Source organism: Ctenocephalides felis, unplaced genomic scaffold (assembly GCF_003426905.1).
Source record: "Ctenocephalides felis isolate EL2017-DRISC unplaced genomic scaffold, ASM342690v1 CF-g0.4_SCAFFOLD_01170, whole genome shotgun sequence".
Classification (NCBI taxonomy): Eukaryota; Metazoa; Arthropoda; class Insecta; order Siphonaptera; family Pulicidae; genus Ctenocephalides; species Ctenocephalides felis.
The window spans coordinates 44,502,281-44,524,243 of record NW_020537324.1 but is presented as its reverse complement, the minus strand read 5'-3'; the positions used below and the strand labels follow the sequence as shown (position 1 = coordinate 44,524,243).

Genomic DNA, 21,963 nt, shown 5'->3' with positions numbered 1-21,963 from the left:
GAAGTATTGGCCTTCTTGAAAACTTAGGCTGGTATTTGAAATTTTTGACCTAGTGCTGCTTCTGCCGCCGACCCTCTCTGTTTTTAGGGAATGATTGAGGCATCCCACAAAAACACAAGGTAAACATCGGCAAAAATCACTTTGCATTTCAAAGAATATATATCTATATAATATATTGCATATTTACTAGTATTTTTCTCGTGAAAATTTGATGACCAATCAAGTAAGAGTGTACGACGCTAAAAATTTCCTCAACGAAATTCTTAGCGCGTTTCTCTGTGCAGAGCGAGAGTAGGTTTATAACCTCCAAATGCCTTTTAAAATTGAGCAAATATCAAAATATGATAAATATGTGCGCGGTTCGACATACATGTTACTAGTGTTAGAGTAAAGGTGCGTCCCACCTAACGAACGAACATGAACGAACATAAATGAACGTACCAGAACGAACGGCAACAGCATAGTGTGGACGCCACAACGATCACGAACGAACATAAACAAACATGGCGAGCAATGTTCCGCAACTTGTCGGTACATCAAAGGGAATTGTTCGTTCATGTTTGACTCGTATGTGCAAGTGTGGACGCTACCACGAATGTTGACAACCATTTTTTCTTTTTTTATGTTAAAATGTGCATTAATGCATTAATTTATGTTGTGTTTATTATAAGATATTGCTGTTATTGACAAATTTTGTAAATTTGATGACTTAATAAAATTTTTTGCTCTTCCCGCCACTTTAAATAATAAATCTGACGTTTCACGGTACATCCTCGAACAAAAAGATTCAAGCCCTCACTCTTTGAGGCGTTTGTTTGGAATTTTTCGCGTTCGTTCGTGTTCCTGTTCGTTCTTCTTTGTATTTTCTTGTTCGACATGTCGTTCGTTAGGTGTGGACGCACCTTAATTCTGCTGGCCCACTCCAACCTGTGGCCCACGTCTGTCCACTTTACTATTTGTACATTTAGATTTAGATTTGTATATTTACATTTTTCGGATATACGTCAAATATAATACAACAATGGCATTAAATATATATTTGATTGCAATGTATTTATTGCAAGACTAAAATACTTTTCGAATAATTCTAATTGGATATCTCCATTTTCTCAAATACTGTCATTTTTGCCTTATATGTCCAGAATGGCTGGACCTATCATTGCTCGAAAGTACGAATACAAATAGTCAATACGAATTGAATGTCTTTTGGATCAATCTAATCGAATGCTCTGTTCTTTTAAAAACTACCATTATTTGCACTTGTCTCCCCATCACGAAAATTTGTCTGCGCACATGTATTCATACATTCATACATCCAATTTAATAGGGTAGTAGAGTAGAGAAGAGAAGAGATAAAGGTCTACCACCAATAACTTAAAATCAAGTAAATAGAATTTTTTTAGCAATCAGTATTTGCCTTAAATTCATCAAGGAAATCTATAACAAAAGTATTCTCTGTGGTTGTTACTTTTTTTGTTTGGGGCACTTATTAAATTATTTTATAATATGTATTGTCGATTCTAAGTTAAATTCAACATATGCTTTTATATAACCTCTATAACAACTCTGATTGGACTAAAAAAGACCAATTGAACCTTTACCCTGTTTTTTTTATAAAAATAAAAATTTACCAAAATAAAAATAGAGTAACCAACCCCTAACACTTGCTTTCAATCGAAATTTGCAAAAACCTACTCGAGGATATACCTAACAGTTTCCAAATTTTCACGCCGATTGAATGTATGGTTTGTAAAAAATGATATAATTACTATAATAAGTATTACAAAATCGAAATTATTCTATACTTTACGTATTTTTCTATTTTTATAAAACTATACATAATTTTTATATATGAAATTTTATGATTTATGAAAAAATAAAATAAAAAATGACTGAAAATATAAACATAAAGTCTTCAGGGCATCCAACCCCTACCAACTGGTTTAGATCAGAATATGCGATAACCTGTCCTGAGATGTATCTAATATTTTCCGAAATTTTTACGCCGATTGGATGTATTGATTATAAAAAACTATGTAATTATTCTAGTCATTCTTAAATGAGGTTATTTTAGGGTTATTTTTGCTTCTTATATACGTAGTATCGTAGTATTTAAATGTTAAAAAAATTAAAATTGACCAAAGAATATATAAAAGTCTTTGGGTCGGCCAAGCGTTACTATTTTTAATCAAATTTTCCGAAAACCTGATCGGGGATGTACCTAACAGTTGCCGAAATTTTCACGGCAATTGGACGTACGGTTTATGAACATTTACACACACAGCAGCCATGCAGTCACTGCTTTTTTCTATGCATTCAATATTATATAACAATCAAAGTTATTACAGAACTCTACAAGTTATATGGCTAAATTAACAATAATAAAAAAAAATAATAATCACAGAAAGAAATAAAAAAGAAAAAAAAATGAATTACAAATGAAGAAAAATAAATAAATAAAACAAATTATTGATTATTAAGGAGATGGACCATTGTTGCATTAGGAAAATCGTACATTTTAGCATGATGTTTAGTACTGGTATTTTTGATGACATCCACTTCAAAAGGGATGTTGAGGTTATCATGTATAACTTGTTGCTAACAAACCATGGCGCATTAGTAATTGTCCGTAGTGTTTTAAATTGTAATCGTTGAATAAGTCTCACATTTGATTTACTCAACATTCCCACAGTTAGATTCCATATGCTCATACAGGTTTAATTATGGTCTTATAAATTAGAAACTCATTATCTAACGATAATTTTGATTTTTGACCGATAAGTCAATTTAAATTTGAAAGTGTAAGTTTAATTTGTTTATTTTGGCAACGATGTGCGGCTGCCAGGTTAATCTGCGATCCATGTGAATACCCAAGTATTTGACAGACAACTTTGATTCGTATTTGTTTTTCATGTACACAGCTTGATAAGTTGACTTATTAAGCGTGAAGGTAATATAAATTCACTTCGTATCAACAATTTTGATGCGCCATTTATCTGTCCCGGTTACTATTTATTGAGATGATTTTGTAGGATATTAGAAGCAAGAGTAGGATTTTTATTACTAGTGTAGGTGAGGTACGAAAAGGGACCCTGAACACTCCCTTGCGGAACGCCTGATTTTATGGGAAAAAGTGTTTGAGTCACAATTGTTTCTAACTTGATACCATCTGTTAGTTAAGTACGATTCCAAAATTTCATGAAGTCAAGGCAGTAGCAACCATTTAATTTTTGCTAAAAGGCCTTCATACCATACTTTATCGAAAGCGTGGCTTACATCGAGAAACACTGCTGAGTAATATTGTTTAGATTCGAAAGCTTTGTGAATTGAATTCACAATTCTGTGGCACTGCTGAATCGTAGAATGCAGCTTGCGAAATCCAAATTGATGATCAGGTAATATACTACATTCGGATACTATATTTTCAAGCAGTAGTTTTTCAAAAACCTTCGACAGCCTGGGGAAAGGACCAATTGGCCTGTAGAACGTAACCATACTTGTATATTTTCCGTTTTTGCGTATCATAACGGATATTTTAAAAGACTTAGGCCAGTACTCCAATTTTAGCATTGAATTAAATATGTAAGTTATGAAAATGTACGCTTTAATTGATAATTTTTTTAACATTTTGGATGAAATATTATCAATCCCAGGAGATTTTCTACTATCAAGTTTAGCAATTTCTGAAATAATCTTCTTTCGAGAGCAAAATCTTTTCTTAAAGTTGACAGAAGTATGTGGTGAGAGAGGCTGAGAATACAAGTTAAATATATTAGATTCAGCTGCATGCGGTTGAAAAACTGAACTAAGATACTCAGCAAAAAAGTTCTGCTTTTTTCTTGTTATCTCTTGCCGACTTTTTCTTGTTATCTGATACACGGCTTATTACGCCGTGAGCGCGCTTTCATCGTTCGACTTGGCGCTGTGAGTGTCAAATAAGTACGCTCGTAGCATCATCGTAGCATGTTCGTAGCACATATTTTGCGCTCATACGTGATCCCGCCGCGGAGGTAAGGCACTTGAAAGTGTCATGCCCGTTTATCAAAACGAATGCATGGAATGCATAATCTAATCCTAATTTCATTCATTCATAGTTCAATTCTTAGTTCAATAAGCACGCAAAAATGGCGAGCTGTGCATTACAATTATTTTTTAATATTAATATTAATATTAATTAATTTTAAATTTAATTAATTTTAAATAATTTTAAATTCTAATTTTAATATTACTATTAATTAAGCCTAAGCTAACTAAATTTCATTTATTTATTAATTGGTAAACTCTTTATAATCCCGCAAAAATGCCAAAGTGTATATCACAATTATTTTTTAATGTCAATATTAATATTAATTAATTTTAAATTTATTTAATTTTAAATTTAAATTTTAATATTAATATGAATTAAGCACAAGCAAACCAAATTTCATTTATTTATCAATTGTTAAATTCTTTATAATCTCGCTGAATGATCCAGAAAGTAATAAAATTTACACAATTACCGTTACCGCCAGTTGCAGCCATTTTGATGCTTATTGACGCTCACAGTATCCAAAACGACGGAATTTAGTTATCGATTCTAAGCTTTTATCGGCCAAGTCGAACGCTAAAAATTTGTGCTTATAAGCGTGAGCGCTCACAGCGAGAAATTTTGCTGCCTATAAGCGCAGAATAGTGCGTTGCAGTTGCAGTTGCGATATAATAAGTGATGCGCTTTAGCTCCGACATGTCTTGATCTTTGTTCAGGACTATGTAGATGACAGCCAACTTCTATTGGCTGAAAATTTTCAATTCGTATTTTCTCGAGAAAACAAACTTTTTCGGAAAGTTCCGAATTACTATTACTATTAATTAAATAGTAATAGTGAATTATATTTTGTCGACGACTCAGACATAAGCAGATTTCGCTGCGATCACTGGGGAATCGCTTTGAGAATTGGTTCGAACAGATGGAATCAAGTGACATTCAAGAATTGCTTGAATTACAAGATGAATAATTGGCTGAAACAGGCTTTAAGAATTTGTTGAATTCAGAGCCCATTGATAAAAGAGTTTTCCATGCAAGCGTTGGAAATCTGACATATAATTCAAATAATTTTAAAAACAGTTTGAGAATGCTTTTGCGATTTTTTTATTAAACATTCATTTGTTTATGAATCGCAAAAAACTAAAATTAATTTCTTTGCAGATTTTTACGTTTCAAGACCTTCTGAATATGCCTTAGAAAGAATTGATCTATGATCCACGATCCATACATAATTCTATTCGTTGTATTTACATTTGCGGTATATTTGTGGAATACATCACTCTTGAATACAGAACTCGCACTGTGAATAAAAATTAATAAATAAAAAAAATGTTTCTTACAGATGCAAGCTCCTCTAATGAGGCAGTCCATTTGCAGCAGCGGCTACGAAGCCTTAGCACTGAACTTGTTACTTTACGCAACCGACTACACGTTGGTAATCCCGGCGCTGTGAGCTGCAAAGATGATTTATCAATGCCTCGCGCAACAACAGCTGGAACTGATTGTAAAGTAACTGATACTTCAGCCTGCACGACACAGACGAAAATCTCCCACAATGTTAACGGCGCCCAGGTTATTGCACCACCAAGTCTTCCTCATTCACAACGATCCGTTGTTGTGCAGAAACTGAGCTCTCATGGTATGAATAAAGTATAGAAAGTATATTATCGTTTTATTCACAAATAAGTACATAGAGCTAGAGGAATTTTTCATAAAATTTTAGTTACATGATTTTTCACTTTAAATTGATTGAGTTAACCAACGATAATTTTATTTTCACTTTTATGGATAACAAAACATTATGTCATCTCAATTATATATTTTTGTAAACAATATTTTGTAAGATATTTTTATAGAGATGAAAATACGTAATTATAAATTAAACACTAAATTAAATAGATGAATCATTGCGTCAATCCTAAAATGTATGGTATTTACCAGCATATTTTTCAAGTCTGAACACTGTTCTTCCGTCTGCTACTGGGCGTACTACCAAGTACATCAAGGTGTCGGGTCACTACGGACTATCCATAGGGACTATCATATATTCTATTCATCACAATCATTCATTCGTTGCAGTCGTTATTGAGAATACGTCGTAGAAAACAAAATCTACATTCAGTATACACTGTTGTGCACCCTAGTGCTAACAATAAATATGTTGAGATCCCAACACCGGTACCAAATGTTGTGGATTCGCCGTTGCCAACAATTATGTTGCGTCACGCCAACGATGTCAACATTTATAATTAGGTTCTTCTGCTGCTAACATCTAAGCCTTTATCACTGTGGAAAAATTTAATTAAACATTTGAAGACGTTTATTACCTTTATTTACTTCATTATTCGGTTACACTTGAGTACAACTTAATACACAATTAATATATTGAAGTGAAGACTGATGTGAAGTGATTGAAAACTAGACTAAGAATGAACGGTTGGTTTCGTCATCCTCAAGCTTTTATAACCTCTGATGATGACGCAACCATCCTTCTAGAAATGTTCGTTAGGAATGATTCATTCTTATTTATTTGAGACGCAAAACCTTACAAAAACCGTTGCTCTGACTCGCACGTGCGTCTTATCTTTGCATACAATGTTGCAAGGCTATGAGCTGTGAGTCAATAACGTATATACTGCGTCTTTCATATTGACTGTTATATAGAATTTATAATATTATTTATAATTATTACAAAGGGGTGGATAGCACTACAACACATATAAAAACACGCATAGAACCGTACATTTCCCTATTTTCATGTCAAATAATTAACCCTTTCAACTCGAATGCCGCCGCACCGGCGACAAGATGCATAAAATTTTTGAAATGCCCGAGTGGAAAGGGTTAATTTTTTTTCAAAACGTAAACATTCGTTTGGGAAACGAAATAATATTTTTCATTTTCACGAAGCTCAAATAAACGTAAGTATTTTATTAGGACTACATATTAGTTTGTCTTACAATTCTTACATCATACATCAAATTACCTAAGTTATATAATAGCATTATTATTTATTGATCATCATTGTCAGTTTTTGGCGACATTTCTATATTATCTATAGATGGCTGATAAAAATATAATAATAGATTTTCCCTATTGCTGATTTGAATTGAAACAAATTAAACTTCATAATTAATAAAAAATCATACAGATGGATCAAAAGGCAAAGAACCAAACAATAAACAGACATCACCTGCATGCAATACTACGTCAAAATTTAACAATAATACTTCAGGCATGGTGGAACAAGATGGCAATAAAACAGGATCTTCATATGATTTAGAAGATCTTATACGTCTGCCTGGACCACTGACAGAAGACGCTGTTATGAAATCATTACAAACACGCTTTGTAAACAAAAAATGTTATGTAAGTACAAATATTTATTGTATGCACATATGACACCCAAATAAGTATACACACATGTATATATATATATATATACATATATATGTATATATATATATATATATACTAGCAAACCCGACGAACTCCGTTTCGCCACCAGATAGTTTCGTGAGAAAGATGAAGAAATTTTTTGTTTGTTTTATATTTTAAAAGGAGAAATTTGATTTTATTATACAACAGTAACGAATTTATTTTGATTACAAAAATGAAGTGTTTTTAAGTTGAACTTCTCTAAGTAAATGAAAGTGAACCCGCAAATTATCCATTTATGGAAGTGATCTTTGGTAAACCACATTTTTTGTTTTTTGGTCTGACGTTAACACAAACAAAGCGGATGGTTTTCCAACTTGTGAACAGGTAACGTATAACTGCCCATGTGAAAAACAATGATTTTCTAAATAATCTATTTGAAATTTATCCCGCAAACACTAAGCAATTGGCCTTGCGACATGTTATTGCGAACGCAAGGCGAACTGAATATTGCAATCGTTTGAAGTCAAACGGAAGACCAGTCAGAATCTTCGGTATGTCACCAAATCGCCAGCAATTCTTGCCGCAAAGAATAATAATCACTTAACCAAGCATAATTCTGATAATTCTCACTAATGTCATTACTCGAATTTTTAATTACGGTGCGTAAAGTTCCAGCAGCTTGCATTAAGGCACGACGCCATGCACAACTAATTTTCTTAGCTATAAACCTTGCGGAGCCCGAGACCTTTCGAACGAATGCAAAATTGTCGAAATCGGTTCGTGCGTTCTGGAGTTATTTTGTCAGGAAGAAAAACCGGACTTATTTTTATATATATAAAAGATAATCTATTTGAAATTATTTAAAACAGTTATTGATTATTTTTATTACTCGAATTTTTAATTACGGTGCGTGAAGTTCCAGCAGCTTGCATTAAGGCACGATGCCATGCACAACTAATTTTCTTAGCTATAAACTTTGCGGAGCCCGAGACCTTTCCAACGAATGCAAAATTGTCGAAATCGGTTCGTGCGTTCTAGAGTTATTTCGTCAGGAAGGAAAACCCGACTTATTTTTATATATATACAAGAAGAAGATATTGAATAATGATTTTCAGCCAGTTGTCGAAATAAAAGAAACAAATAAATATAAATATTTATTTATAATATACGTTTCGACACAGATTGTGTGTCATCATTCAGCAATCCTTTGTTAACAGTATCTAAAAAATATTTATAAAGTTTAAAAAAAAAAAAAATTAACTTTATATTTAAAATAATTAAAATATATACATACCACACCAAGAAAAATCATTTTATCAATAAATACATATAGAAAAACCAATCATACATTACATATAAAATAAATATAGAAAATAAACAATATTAACTGACATGTTTTGTTTTTAATTTTAAAACTAAAAATTTTTGTAATGTACAGGGTCCGGCACTCGAAGTGCAACCAATTGCTACATTCGGCCAAATGCGATTTATTTTTGGACCATCTAAAGGCCGTAGTCAAAGCTAAAGGTGGTCATATCGAGCAAAAGTAAATTGTTTTTAAATTTTTGTAGTTATGAGCAAATAGAACGCAAACGAAAAGTCACGTGACACACAAGAAGTGTTTGGAGATGGATTTTCAGAGATAATATGATATTCATGAGATAGAACTATCCCTACTAATCAGCACATCTCCCTTTCAAAAGGAATCGAATGTTGTTTGAACCATTCAAATCGGTTGATCCATGCGCGCGAAAACGTGGACGAAAAAATGCGTACATACAAAACACACATACACACATCCATTTTTTCTGAGGTATGTCAAAATGTTCAAAAACCTTCAAAACGTCAAGAAATGCAAAAAATTTTATTTTCGATTTTTGGCCCATTACTATAACTACCTTAAGGAAAGTTAACAAATGCTTGCACCTCAATTATTCATATTCAACAATATTGCGCCACATTGCATTGCAGTACGAATTGCGTTTCCATTTGAAAAATGATCAGCTGATGTACTTATAAGTCCATTGTGTGAGCAGATGAAGAAATTAACTATCCAACGGTATTTTCAAATTTACTTGATCTGCTAAAGTTAAAACCACACACGTCAAAATGGAAAATTGATGCGCCACTTATCCTCTCGCGAAATCTTAATCAGCCAAAACTCTGCAACGGTACTCGAATTGCTGGTAAAAAATTAATGATAAACGTAGTAGAAGAAATTCTGTTCTGTTATCATTCTTGTTCGTACAAGTGTCTTGCTATTAGTTATCATACTCTTTATATTATTTTCTAAAACGGTTTTACCACGCTTTAAATGCGTATATTCAGTTATTAGTCTACGAATCGACCATTACAAACTTTTCATAGTCCTAAGTTATAAAGATAGTTTACACATACTTATATTTTTTAAATTATACTTCTTTTATATGTTATTAATAATATTTATAATTTCATTTATTTGCTGCTCTTGTTTGATCTCAAACACATACAATTTAACAGAATAATATTTTATTAACTTCCCGAAGGAGAAGTTTATGCTTTCATAAAAAAATCCGATTTGCTAACTTTATGTTTTTTCGACGTTTCAAGCCATTCTGAATCGAATGAGACCAAATTTGGGTAAAGTATGTGTGTGTGTATGTAAACAGATTTTTTGCCGTAAATAGACGTTTTCTCAAAAACGGCTGAACCAATTTCAAAAATTTAAAAGCCATTCGATGCACCTCGATGAGGACTATTGTTTGTCAGTTCTGTGCGATGATCGGCCAAGCCATTTCTTTATAAATAGCAAAAAAGTGAAAAAAATTTTGTTCACGTTTTAGCCCGCAATTCTGAATCGATTTTGAAAATTTAAAAACCATTCGAAAGATATTGGTTGGGAATCGTGCTGATTAGTTTTTGGTAGTGATCGGCCGGGCTTTCTCAAAAACGCCTGAACTGATTTCAGAAATTAAAAATCCATTTGATGTATCTCAATGACTATCGTTTGTCAGTTTTATGCGACAATCTGCCAAACCGTTTTTTTATAATTTGAAAAAAAGTGTTAAACTTTTCGTCCACATTTAAGCTCATACTACCGAATCGATTTAAAAAAATCAAAAACTGTTCGAAAGCTATTAGTTGAGAATGATACTGATCAGTTTTAGGTGAAAATCTACCGAGCCGTTTTCTTGTAATTAACAGTTGAAACATTTAAGATTTTTATGGAACTTTATTTGGCGATATATATCACGGTGTTATATAACTTATTGAAATATTACGGTCTTACGACTAGTAGTTTAATTTTAAAAAATCATCAAATTTTGAGAAAATTAGACGATTAAACGATAAATTAAAATTAGACGATTTACTTGGTATGACGATAGAGTACTTGGTCTTAATGAACATACTAACTAAACCATTGAAGTCCTACGGAAACTGGTTCAATTATAAAAAATGTTGATTTTTGAAAATTTGCTATTAGTTGATCGGATAAATATTGTGAAAAATGAGTAAAAATAATGTAAAGGATTATGTGATGAGTTTAAAGTTGTGTCAAGGTACATCTCCTTTTAATAATATCAATACTTATTAGATTTTTATTTTTGAAGGTACATTATGACGCATTTGCGTACAGTATTGATGTAAATACATATCATAGGTTTAAAACGAGAGCTATTTTTCTACGGCTGCTAATTTATAAATTTTTATAAATAGCAGGTCCGTAGCAATACGAGCAATAGAATTCGAGGAAATTTGCTGCGGAATAGGTTAATATTCTAACGTTAAAGTGATTTTAATATTTCATTATATGTCACAATAATATTAATTGAACAATTTATAAGCATAAGGAAACTGATTTTCAAGTTGCGAAATCAAATTTTTACATTTAATTATTAAGCATAATTATCATAATTTATGCTTTAGCAAATGGTATCATCTCTATTAATTTTCTTGAATGAGTTTGATTATTACTGAGGGAATAAATCTAATATGAAAATAATTTTTTGGTAGACTAACATCGGTCCTATTTTGGTGGCAGTGAACTCATATAATGACGTAGGCAATTGTTTAACGCTGACCAGTACCAGAAATGTGCATCTCGCGCCACAACTTCGACGGGTGGTGCAAGAAGCAGTGCGACAGCAAAGCGAAACTGGATACCCGCAGGCCATTATTCTGTCTGGTACATCTGGATCGGGCAAGACTTATACGAGTATGCTGTTATTGCGACAACTTTTTGAAATAGCTGGCGGAGGTCCGGAGACTGATGCTTTCAAGCACCTCGCTGCAGCTTTTACAGTTCTTCGATCTTTAGGCTCTGCTAAAACTACCACAAATTCTGAATCCAGCCGCATAGTAAGTATAACATTTAAACTCACATAGTGCACACACACACATATATATATATATATATATATATATATATATATATATATATGATATTCAGTTTTCAGGGCAATACATCAATTAAAAAAAATTTGTATGACTTTAAAACATTTTTATTTCAACATCAAAATTATATAAAAAATTTAATATATATATATATATATATATATATATATATATATATCGACGTAAAATTCTACGTCATCATCAGTGGTTATACAATTGAATTAACAGAAAAAGTGAAGTTAAAAACTAATTATAAACAGCGAAAGAAAAAAGAAATTCAATGATTAAAATGATATAATAATTTAACAAAAATTAAAAATAATAAACATTTTTTTATTTGATGTCGTAATCTATTTAAAATAGGGACAATTCATTGAAGTTCAAGTAACAGATGGTGCTTTATACCGAACCAAGATTCACTGTTACTTTTTGGACCAAACTCGAGTTATTCGATCATTGCCACAAGAAAAAAACTATCATATATTTTATCAAATGCTGGCTGGGCTTTCTAGAGAGGAGCGTATTCGATTCAATTTGGATGGATATAACCCAACAAATTTACGTTATCTACAGGCCTTCGATACGCATCAAAATCAAAAAGAAGATTCTGAAAGGTAAGCGTAATATATATATATATATATATATATATATATATATATATATAAAGGGCCGGTCCTGCCTTGCACGCGATGAATGCGAAAAATGCGGGCGCACGCCCTAAGGGGCGCCAAAACGAGATTCGGAAATGAAATTTATAATACATTATTTATATATTTTTTAATATAGAATCTAGAATACTTAATAGATTATAATAAAGGCTTATGGAAATGGAGCAAATATGAAACATGAAAGCAAAATGTACTTAGAAACAAAAATCGTGAGCTTTTTTTATACCTAGTGGTGTCCATACTAAATCTAATTATTAACTAAGCAGAAATAATGCAGATACAAAAGTAATTGTGTTTTGTTTTCAATATAGTTCAGAAAATAAATAAATTCTTTGCATCATCTAAAATACGTTAAAAATATAACTTTGAAACAATAATCTGATAATCTGAATCTGATGGGAAAGTAAAGATAAATACAATTCGTCTCTTACGTTATCAATAAGGAGAAGTTTATGTTGCAATTTTGAATATTGTTAATAATGAAAAAATAAATTAAAATAAAATTTTAAAAAATCCAAAATAAAATACGAGTGTTATGTTTAAAAATGTTAAAAATACTTCAAAATATAAAATATTTGATCATGTTCAACCCGCAAATCGCTTTGATTTTCTAAATAAAATTAAAATCAATGTATTTTATACGCTTTTAGATTATATCTAATTTTTTGTGTAGTATATCCAGAATGATTAAAAATCAATTTCAAAAAGTTAGGTAAATATTTATATAATTTTAATGATAAATGTTAAAACAGTTAAAACTATTGGGGGGGGGGGTCGCTAGAACAAATCTTGCATCTGGCGCTGAGGACCTCGGGACCGGCCCTGTATATATATATATACTCAGTCTTAGTTAATATTAACAACTATAATATAATATAATATAATAATCACTACGCCATAAATCTCATTACATTGTATGATCTCATATCAATGAACTGTAAATGTAAAAACGCAGTAATTCTCATGAATCTCGATCGGGGAAGAACATAATTTGCACATCTTTGTGATGCTTATGTAAAGACGAACTGATTAGTTTTTGGCAAAGGCAGGTCGAGCCGTTTTGCAGATACAAACCTAAACTAGTGAGGCGCTTAGCATCGTGCCTTAAGGCTAATTGCTGGAACTTCCCGTACCAAAAATTATTATTTATTTAAAAACGATTAACATTTTTGAAAAAAAAATTACTTCGAAAAAATTAGATTTTTGGGAAACTATAATTTTGACAAAAAATTACTTTTTTTGAAAAAAAAATTTAAAAAAAAAAATGTTTTCTTTATTTTGACATATTTTAGAAATTCTGAACTTTTTTTCAAAGCAATCGTACTGCTTTAACTGCATAGAGACGAGATGTAGAAGCGCGTAAGTGCCGCGTCCCGTCTAGCGGATTAACATTGGTACTGTACCCATAGGAATGTAAACAAAATTTATACTTATTGTTAAAATTTCTATGAAATATCTGATAATTTGATGTGCATATGTCTAATGATCATTTTTGACCGCCAAATGGCATTTTTTTACTTTTTTCATTAAATCTCCGAAACCGCTAGACCTGCCTTTATAAAAATTTCATCAATTCTTTATCTTGTTAATACAAGTAAAATGTAAATGTTTCTTGAATTATTAAAATTTTTGGCACTTTTTGCCCCGTATCTTCGGAACCGCTAGACCAGCCTTTGCCAAAAACTAATCAGCACTTTTCGTTATCAGTACGAATCGAATGTTTTTTGAATTATTTAAATCGGTTGATCGGTGTTCCCGAAATCGTCGACGAAAATTTGTATCCGCACACACACACACGCACACAAACACACATACATCCATTTTTTCTAAGGTATGCCAAAATATTCAGAAACGTTTGAAACGTAAAGATATATAAAAATTTTCATTTTCGATTTTTTTGCGATCACTATAACTTGCTCTACGGGAAGTTAAAAATATACAAAAATTTGTAATTTTAAGTAAACGAAACATCCGATTTGATTGAATCAAAAAACATTTTGATTATGTTAACAGTGTGAAGAAACGAATAGTTTTTGAAAAAAGCAAAAAAAATTTTTTTTAATTTCAAAAATTAAAACAATTTTTTTATTTATTTTCCAAAAAACAATATTTGAACATCAAAAATAATTCGAATTAAATTATACGCTTCAAAAAATAATTTCAACAATTCAGTTCATTAATTCTTAGAAATATGAAATAAAGTTGATTGTTCTAACTTCAGTTGATTAAAAGGGTAATTATGCAGTAACCACAGTAAATAACATAGCATTGTTATGGCAACGCTATGTTATGCTTGTTTCTTGATAGTAAAAACTGTGAAAATGTCTATCTAATTGTTGTACGATAATGCATTTTACATTTATAACATAAAACAGTATGTTACAAATGCGCATTACGAAGGTGAGGTTATCATGGCATTCTACTTGCTTGTTTTATACGGAATTGGCCCATAAGTTTTGTTTATTTATCGTTGTCGTATTTAAAAGCCCTTATGTTTTGTCTATAAAATACGAATAATGAAAGTTACAGTTTTTATAATAATCTATTTGAAAACTTTTAATACCTCAAATATTTCATTTCGGCTTAGGAAGTTCCAACAATTTGCCTTAACACACGACGCCACGCACAAATAGTTTTATTTAATTATTATATGATAATGTATTTAGTACTTAGCTTACTAATTGCAATGTCTTTTCCAGGTTTCAAGCTTGGAAGGCTTGTCTGAGTGTCCTCGGAATACCGTTTTTAGATGTGGTGAGAGTTCTTTCGGCAGTGCTGCTCTTGGGAAATGTAATATTTGTGGATGGTAAATCTTTAGAAGTATCGGTTAAAGGCGAAACTGAACTCAATTCAGTAGCGAACTTGTTAGGTAATTGTCATATCTAATAGTTGAAACATAAACGTATTTATAAATACATACGTCAGTATTTTGAGTACAGATAAATGATTGTATTTAATCTAAAAATATTTTATTTTGTGTTACATATAATTTTTTTCGAATGAAGCATTGCATTATGTATAAAGGCTGATTGCTCAAAATGATTTATAAAAAAAGTTCGTAACTCTTTATGTAAATTAAATTTTTTGGTTGTGTTTAGACTAGAGTATAGAATGAATTGAAAGTTCTAAAGTACAATTATTATTTTTATTAGGTTTAAATAATATTACGGAAATATAAAAATAGTTGTTACGGCATTTTTTGAAAGAGTATACGTTTCCGTAAACTAGTAAACCAAAAAGTTTAAAGTGTGCTAACAAGTTTCATCAAAAGTTGTCGCATTTAATAAGGATTGTAAAATGGTAAAATTGTTGATAATATTATAATTAATAATTTTCAGTTAAGAAATAAAAACTGAAAAATGACATGACTTTTGTAATACATTCTAGTCATATTTCATTTAAATGTGTCAAATTTTCTCGATCGTTAAAGGTTGCGCTTACGACCATCATTTGAAATAAGTAATTGTATTGATTGTATTTGTAACTCTTATATATATGATTAATTTATTTGAATATATTTTAGGCGTTCCGGGACCATCACTTTTTCGAGGCCTTACATCTAGAACGCATAATGCCCGTGGGCAACTTATAAAATCTGTTTGTGATGCAAACATGTCTAATATGACAAAAGATTCTTTGGCTAAAGCTTTATATTGTCGCACCGTAGCAACTATTGTGAGACGTGCAAACAGTCTAAAACGATTAGGATCAACGTTGGGAACTTTGAGTTCAGATTCAAATGAAAGTGTACATAATCAAGCTGAGGTCACAAGTCAGCATGCTAGCACTGTAGGTGGAAACTCTGGTTCAAAATCTATGGTAGCCCTCAATAACGCTGTTCGTCATGCTACGGATGGATTTATTGGTATTCTTGATATGTTTGGATTTGAAGAACCAAAATCAAGTCAATTGGAACATTTATGTATAAACCTTTGTGCTGAAACCATGCAGCATTTTTATAATACTCATATATTTAAAAGTAGTGTCGAATCTTGTAGGGATGAAAATATACAATGTGATATTGAAGTTGATTATGTAGATAATGTGCCATGCATAGATTTAATTTCTTCGCTAAGAACAGGATTATTAAGTATGCTGGATGTGGAATGTTCTATAAGGGGAACAGCTGAATCTTACATTGCTAAGGTTAAAGTGCAGCATAAGCAGAATGATAGATTATTCGAACCTAAACCATTAGAGCCGCGTTTGTTCGGAATACAACATTTTGCTGGGAAAGTTATTTATGACGCTACAGATTTTCTTGACATTAATAAAGATGTAGTACCTGATGATCTTGTAGCTACTTTTCATAAGCACACTTGTGACTTTGGTTTTGCAAGTCACCTCTTTGGCAGCGAACTGAAAGCGTTGTATTCACTAGATATTGTTCCTCGGGGTATAAGTTTCAGAATATCTCCTACATCTCATACTGACTTATCAAATGGTGATGAACCGATATCTACATTGACACAAGATTTTCACACACGTCTGGATAACTTACTGCGAACACTTGTGCACGCTAGGCCCCACTTTGTAAGGTGTATTCGTAGTAATGCTACTGAAGCATCATCCAAGTTTGAGAAAAGATCTGTAATGAAACAAATTCGATATTTACAAGTGTTGGAAACTGTAAATTTGATGGCTAGTGGATATCCACATCGAATGAGATTCAAAGCTTTTATTTCGAGATATCGTTTACTTGCACCATTCAATGAATTATGCAGGGAAGAAGATAATGCCATTGATGATTGCAAATCGATAATGCGTTATGCGATAGACGCAATTGAAAAGAAAGAGAAAATTGTTTCAATGGGGTGGGATTTAGGAAAAAGACATATATTTCTAAGTGAAGGAATTAGACAATATTTAGAGAATTTGAGATCTAAAACAAGAAATGATAGTGCGACAATGATACAATCTTTGTGGCGAGGTTGGAGATTGAGAAGAAGGTGGATAGCATTGAAAAGAGAAAGGGATGTTCACATCACTAATTCTATAACCAATGAACATTCCAAGCCTAAATCATTGGGTAAGAATAAAAAAATGTTTTGATTTAATATAAAGCTATAATATATATATATATATATATATATATATATATATATATATATTTCAAAGTAACTGGCAGCCCATTCGTCGAAATAAAAAAGGTATAAAGTATAAAAACTTTTATTTATACGTTTCGACACAAGATGCGTGAGATCATTCAGCAACACAGGACAAAAACACTCAACAAAAATTTATTTTAAAAAATTAAACTTAATAACATATTAGAGAAAAAAACATTTTTTAGAAAAAAATTATGTATAACTAAAAGATTTGAAAACTAATTTTACTAAAAGTTATGAAATACATCATTGTGAAGCTAGAAGCACGCCCATACCGAGCATCTAGACTCGACATAATTTTTTTCTAAAAAATGTTTTTTTCTCTAATATGTTATTAAGTTTAATTTTTTAAAATAAATTTTTGTTGAGTGTTTTTGTCCTGTGTTGCTGAATGATGACACGCATCTTGTGTCGAAACGTATAAATAAAAGTTTTTATACTTTATACCTTTTTTATTTCGACGAATGGGCTGCCAGTTACTTTGAAATATGTTTCAACGTCGAAAAAACTATCAAGATATATATATATATATATATATATATATATATATATATGGTATATATATGATATATATTGTACATGTAACGGCTGGCGGTCGGGTCCATATAGTGTCCGATCCGCGCGAGGTCACATGTGTCTGTGACCAATCAGGATTCCGCGTGATTTGGAGATATACCACCAGGACGGAATGAATGTTATAGAACATTATGAATATATTATATTTTAATAATCTAGGTCAGGGGTCGGCAACCTGATTGCCGTTAAGAGCGCAAAACTAAATCTGAAAATTACCGAGGGCGCATCGGTATGAAAAAAAAAAAGATTTTTCATAACTTTATTCTCTTAGCATAGTATAATATATACATTACGAACATTCAGTACATCGATAAAAGAAGAGTATTATCTAATAATACCTAATTATATACATATAATTTAGTGTGAAACTTGTGTGAAATATTTCATATTTGAAAACAAAGACTCGCAATTGTATGTTGTTGCACAATATGAGAAAATTTTTAGCGCACATTTCCTTAAAATAGGATACTTATTTTCATCGACTCAATTCCAAAACATTTTAATATTACTATGTGCTTTTAAAATAATATCATTTTGCAAGTTTATTATTTCTAACTCCACGTCTTCGATATTACTAATTTCGAAATACACTGAAACACTTTGCAGAAAATCATCTTCGGCAACTTTATATAAAATAAAGGGTTTATAAAAAAAATCCCAAAACGGGTTTTAGTGCTGCGAAATCTTGAAATCTTGAACAAAACTCTTCTGCCAATTTGTCTATAACTTCTAAATATGATGTAGTAGTAAAATTTTCTATATTTATTTTTAGACTTTCAACAATATGCCTTATATTTGGAAAATGTGAAATTGATTTGCGCTAAGGTTATCATACATTTACATTAACCGAGGGCGCATCTAAAGTTGATCGGGAGCCTCTGATCTAGATTATAGAACGTACGAACTTTGCGGTGTTAGGGATTATTGTCTGGTGTTTTTGGTGTTAATGGACTTTGTTGTGGAAGTAATATCGGCAGTAAATATAAAATGATAGGTAATTGTGTCGTTGTACAAATCACTGATCTCTTAGCCTTAGCCATGTTTTCAGGGGACTTTTCTTCCTCGAATTTGATAATCCTCTTTGATATTTTTTAAACCTTTGGAGTCTGAAAATGAATTGTTTAATAAAAAGAGTGCTTTAAGTATGAACTTTTTCTTCAAGGTTCTGTCTTTGAATATAATTTGTGTTATTGAGGTCTTCTAATTATACGGGCAACCTATTTTTGACTACAAAGGACAACGGTTCAGTACGTTGTGTGAAACGACCGTTCACGTAAAAAAAAAAAATATTGTGCGCAGCGTCTATGTGCGAGGCATACATTGCGCTTGCTGAATAGCTATTATTATTCATGATTATTTAATTAAAAAAAAGAATTATATTTTATTATTTTATTTAATTAATTTATTATATATATTGTAATATTCGCAGTTGAACGTTCAGCTGGATGTATTGGCAATACAGGATCTGGTAGGCCAAGACCACAGCCGATTGCTGGTACCCCTCCACCTGATCCGGCAGACAAGTGCGACACTAAGGTTGTTCAACAGACGTGTACCTTATTTGGACTCGACCTGGTGTGTATATAATATATAAAAAACTGGTGGTTCGTGGCATTGTGCATTAAAGCAAATTGATTGAACTTCCCGTATCGTAGTCAACATTATATAAAAACTTTAGAAAACGTAGACGTAAAAAACCTTTAATTTTACTTATAATTAGGTTGTTTTTTAAAGAGTTGTCCACCACTGACACTTTTTGTCAATTGCTTTTGAAATTTTTGTATATATATTTTTTATAATACTTTAAACCATATTTTTACCATCCTTCTAATAATTTTTAATTAAAAAACCTTTGTTTTGTAATAGTCATTTTAGTGGTTCAATCATTTTTATCCCACTTTCAGTTAGCGAAAGCGGCATAAGGATTTCTTAATAATTTTTATTGCAGTTTTCTCCAGCTTATGGAAAAGCTTGAATATTTGGATAAAAAACATTTTATTTTTATTAAGGATTGCTCGCCCTCAACCTTAATTGGTTAAAAATAAAGTTTTCGCTTTCACTTAGATCTAAACATTGTGATTTCCAATTATCTCTCAAACACATTTATAATATCTGTAATCAGGGCCGGTTCTACTTAGAATGCGATGCATGCAAAAAATTCCGGCGCACGATTTAGGGGGCGCCAAAACGAGATTCAAAAATATATAATCAAGAATACTTAATAGATTATAATAAACAATCTAACCTAACTATGGTTATGAAGATGCAAAAAGCATATTTAGTTTGCAATGTGGTGTCAGTAGAAACAATTAACCGATTTATAACTCTGCAAATAATTAGTAAATTATTGTTCTGCTTAATCGATTAAGTGCACAGTGCACAGACATGTGCTTCAATGTCCAAATATTGTAGCTTATTATTTCAAGTTTTAATAAATTTCCGTAGGACAGTTATTTCATGAATTTTATACAATTAAAATATGATGATTCTTAACTCTGAATTTTATTCTTAAAGAATATTTGAAAAAACTTTTCTTTTTTTAACTTCTGGAAGAATTTTTTTATTTTGAAAAATAAATTAAGGCCTGTTTTAGAACTTTTTTCTCTGTATTTTCTAATTCGCAAGATTTGCCTTTCCCATAAAAAAAATTTCTTCTCATTTCTTCAACATCAACATAGGGTAGGGCGGGGCTAGTTGAGCAAATTTTTACTTAAACGGATGTAGCTCCTCAATGAAAAGTCTCAATAAATTGCTATACGGCTTAAAGGATTTGTTGTTTATCGCTTAACAAAAGTGTCAATACTAGTTTTTGGTAATAAGTAAAATTTAAACGCTACAGCTGTTTAAATACAAAAAGTCAAGTATGCTCAATGTACCCCATAGGTGGGGCAAGTTGAGCAGTAAAGAAGTATAATAAAATTATAGGTTCAATGTCGATTAGTGATGAAATAAAATAAGCTTTTAATAACCAGTTCTATATTTATAGTCTTTATTGACAGAGAAAACAAAACTTATAGTAATTTGCTTTGAATAATTAACGATTAATTAAGTTAGGAATTATTTTCCATTATATTCAGTATTTTGGTTTAAAATCATTATTTCTTTATATCATTATTCATAAACTTAGCTTAAATCTTAAAAATAATAATCAATTTCTGGAAGTTAATGGTAATTGTCTTAGTGACAGAACAAGTTTAGCAACTATGCTCAACTAACCCCAACTCGGAATTTCAAAATAAAAGTGAGTTTTTAAAAAAACCGTTAGAATTATACCCAGAATCTCTGTGCATATTAAAAGTACTATAATTATATGGAAGAATAAAATTTACCTGGTTAAAAATAAATAACATTTGACTAAACCAGACGAAAACTCGTGATGAATGACTTTTTTACTTTTTGGTCTCAAAATAAACAAAACGCCCGTGAGCCTCACTCATTTGTCCAGCGGCTACTAGCAATCGCGGGATGTTTATTTCTCCCAAACCTCTATCTTTCCGCCATATAATGCCTAAACGGATGGTGAATAGTTTTCGGGATATTTCGATTGCTCAACTTGCCCCTATGCTCAACTAGCCCCGCCCTACCCTACCGTCATAAACTGCATGGCCATTTTTTGCTCCGAACTCCTGAATGGCAAACCTGGCTTTTGCAAAATCTTATCAGTATGATATCTTGCAGTAACTGCAAAACAAAAGTTTTTTGAATTATTTAATTGGGATGATTTATATTGTCGGAAATGCCGAAGAGATTTGTTTGATCTTTACAAGTGAACTCCAAACATGATAATTTCCCGTTCATTACCCAAAGAAATAAAACCTAATGGAACAAAATT

At 31.3% G+C, this 21,963-nt stretch overlaps 1 protein-coding gene across 1 annotated transcript in view; it reads left to right on the top strand.

Annotated features, from left to right (window-relative positions):
- Positions 1-21,963, top strand: part of LOC113367287 (myosin-B/C-like) — a 45,873-nt gene that overhangs the window by 12,015 nt on the left and 11,895 nt on the right. Inside the window, exons 4-10 of the mRNA XM_026608905.1 lie at positions 5,367-5,663; positions 7,176-7,393; positions 11,399-11,743; positions 12,143-12,393; positions 15,147-15,316; positions 15,971-17,476; positions 19,561-19,706. Coding sequence (XP_026464690.1) covers positions 5,367-5,663; positions 7,176-7,393; positions 11,399-11,743; positions 12,143-12,393; positions 15,147-15,316; positions 15,971-17,476; positions 19,561-19,706 — 2,933 coding nt within the window. The remainder of the gene's footprint in view (positions 1-5,366; positions 5,664-7,175; positions 7,394-11,398; positions 11,744-12,142; positions 12,394-15,146; positions 15,317-15,970; positions 17,477-19,560; positions 19,707-21,963) is intronic.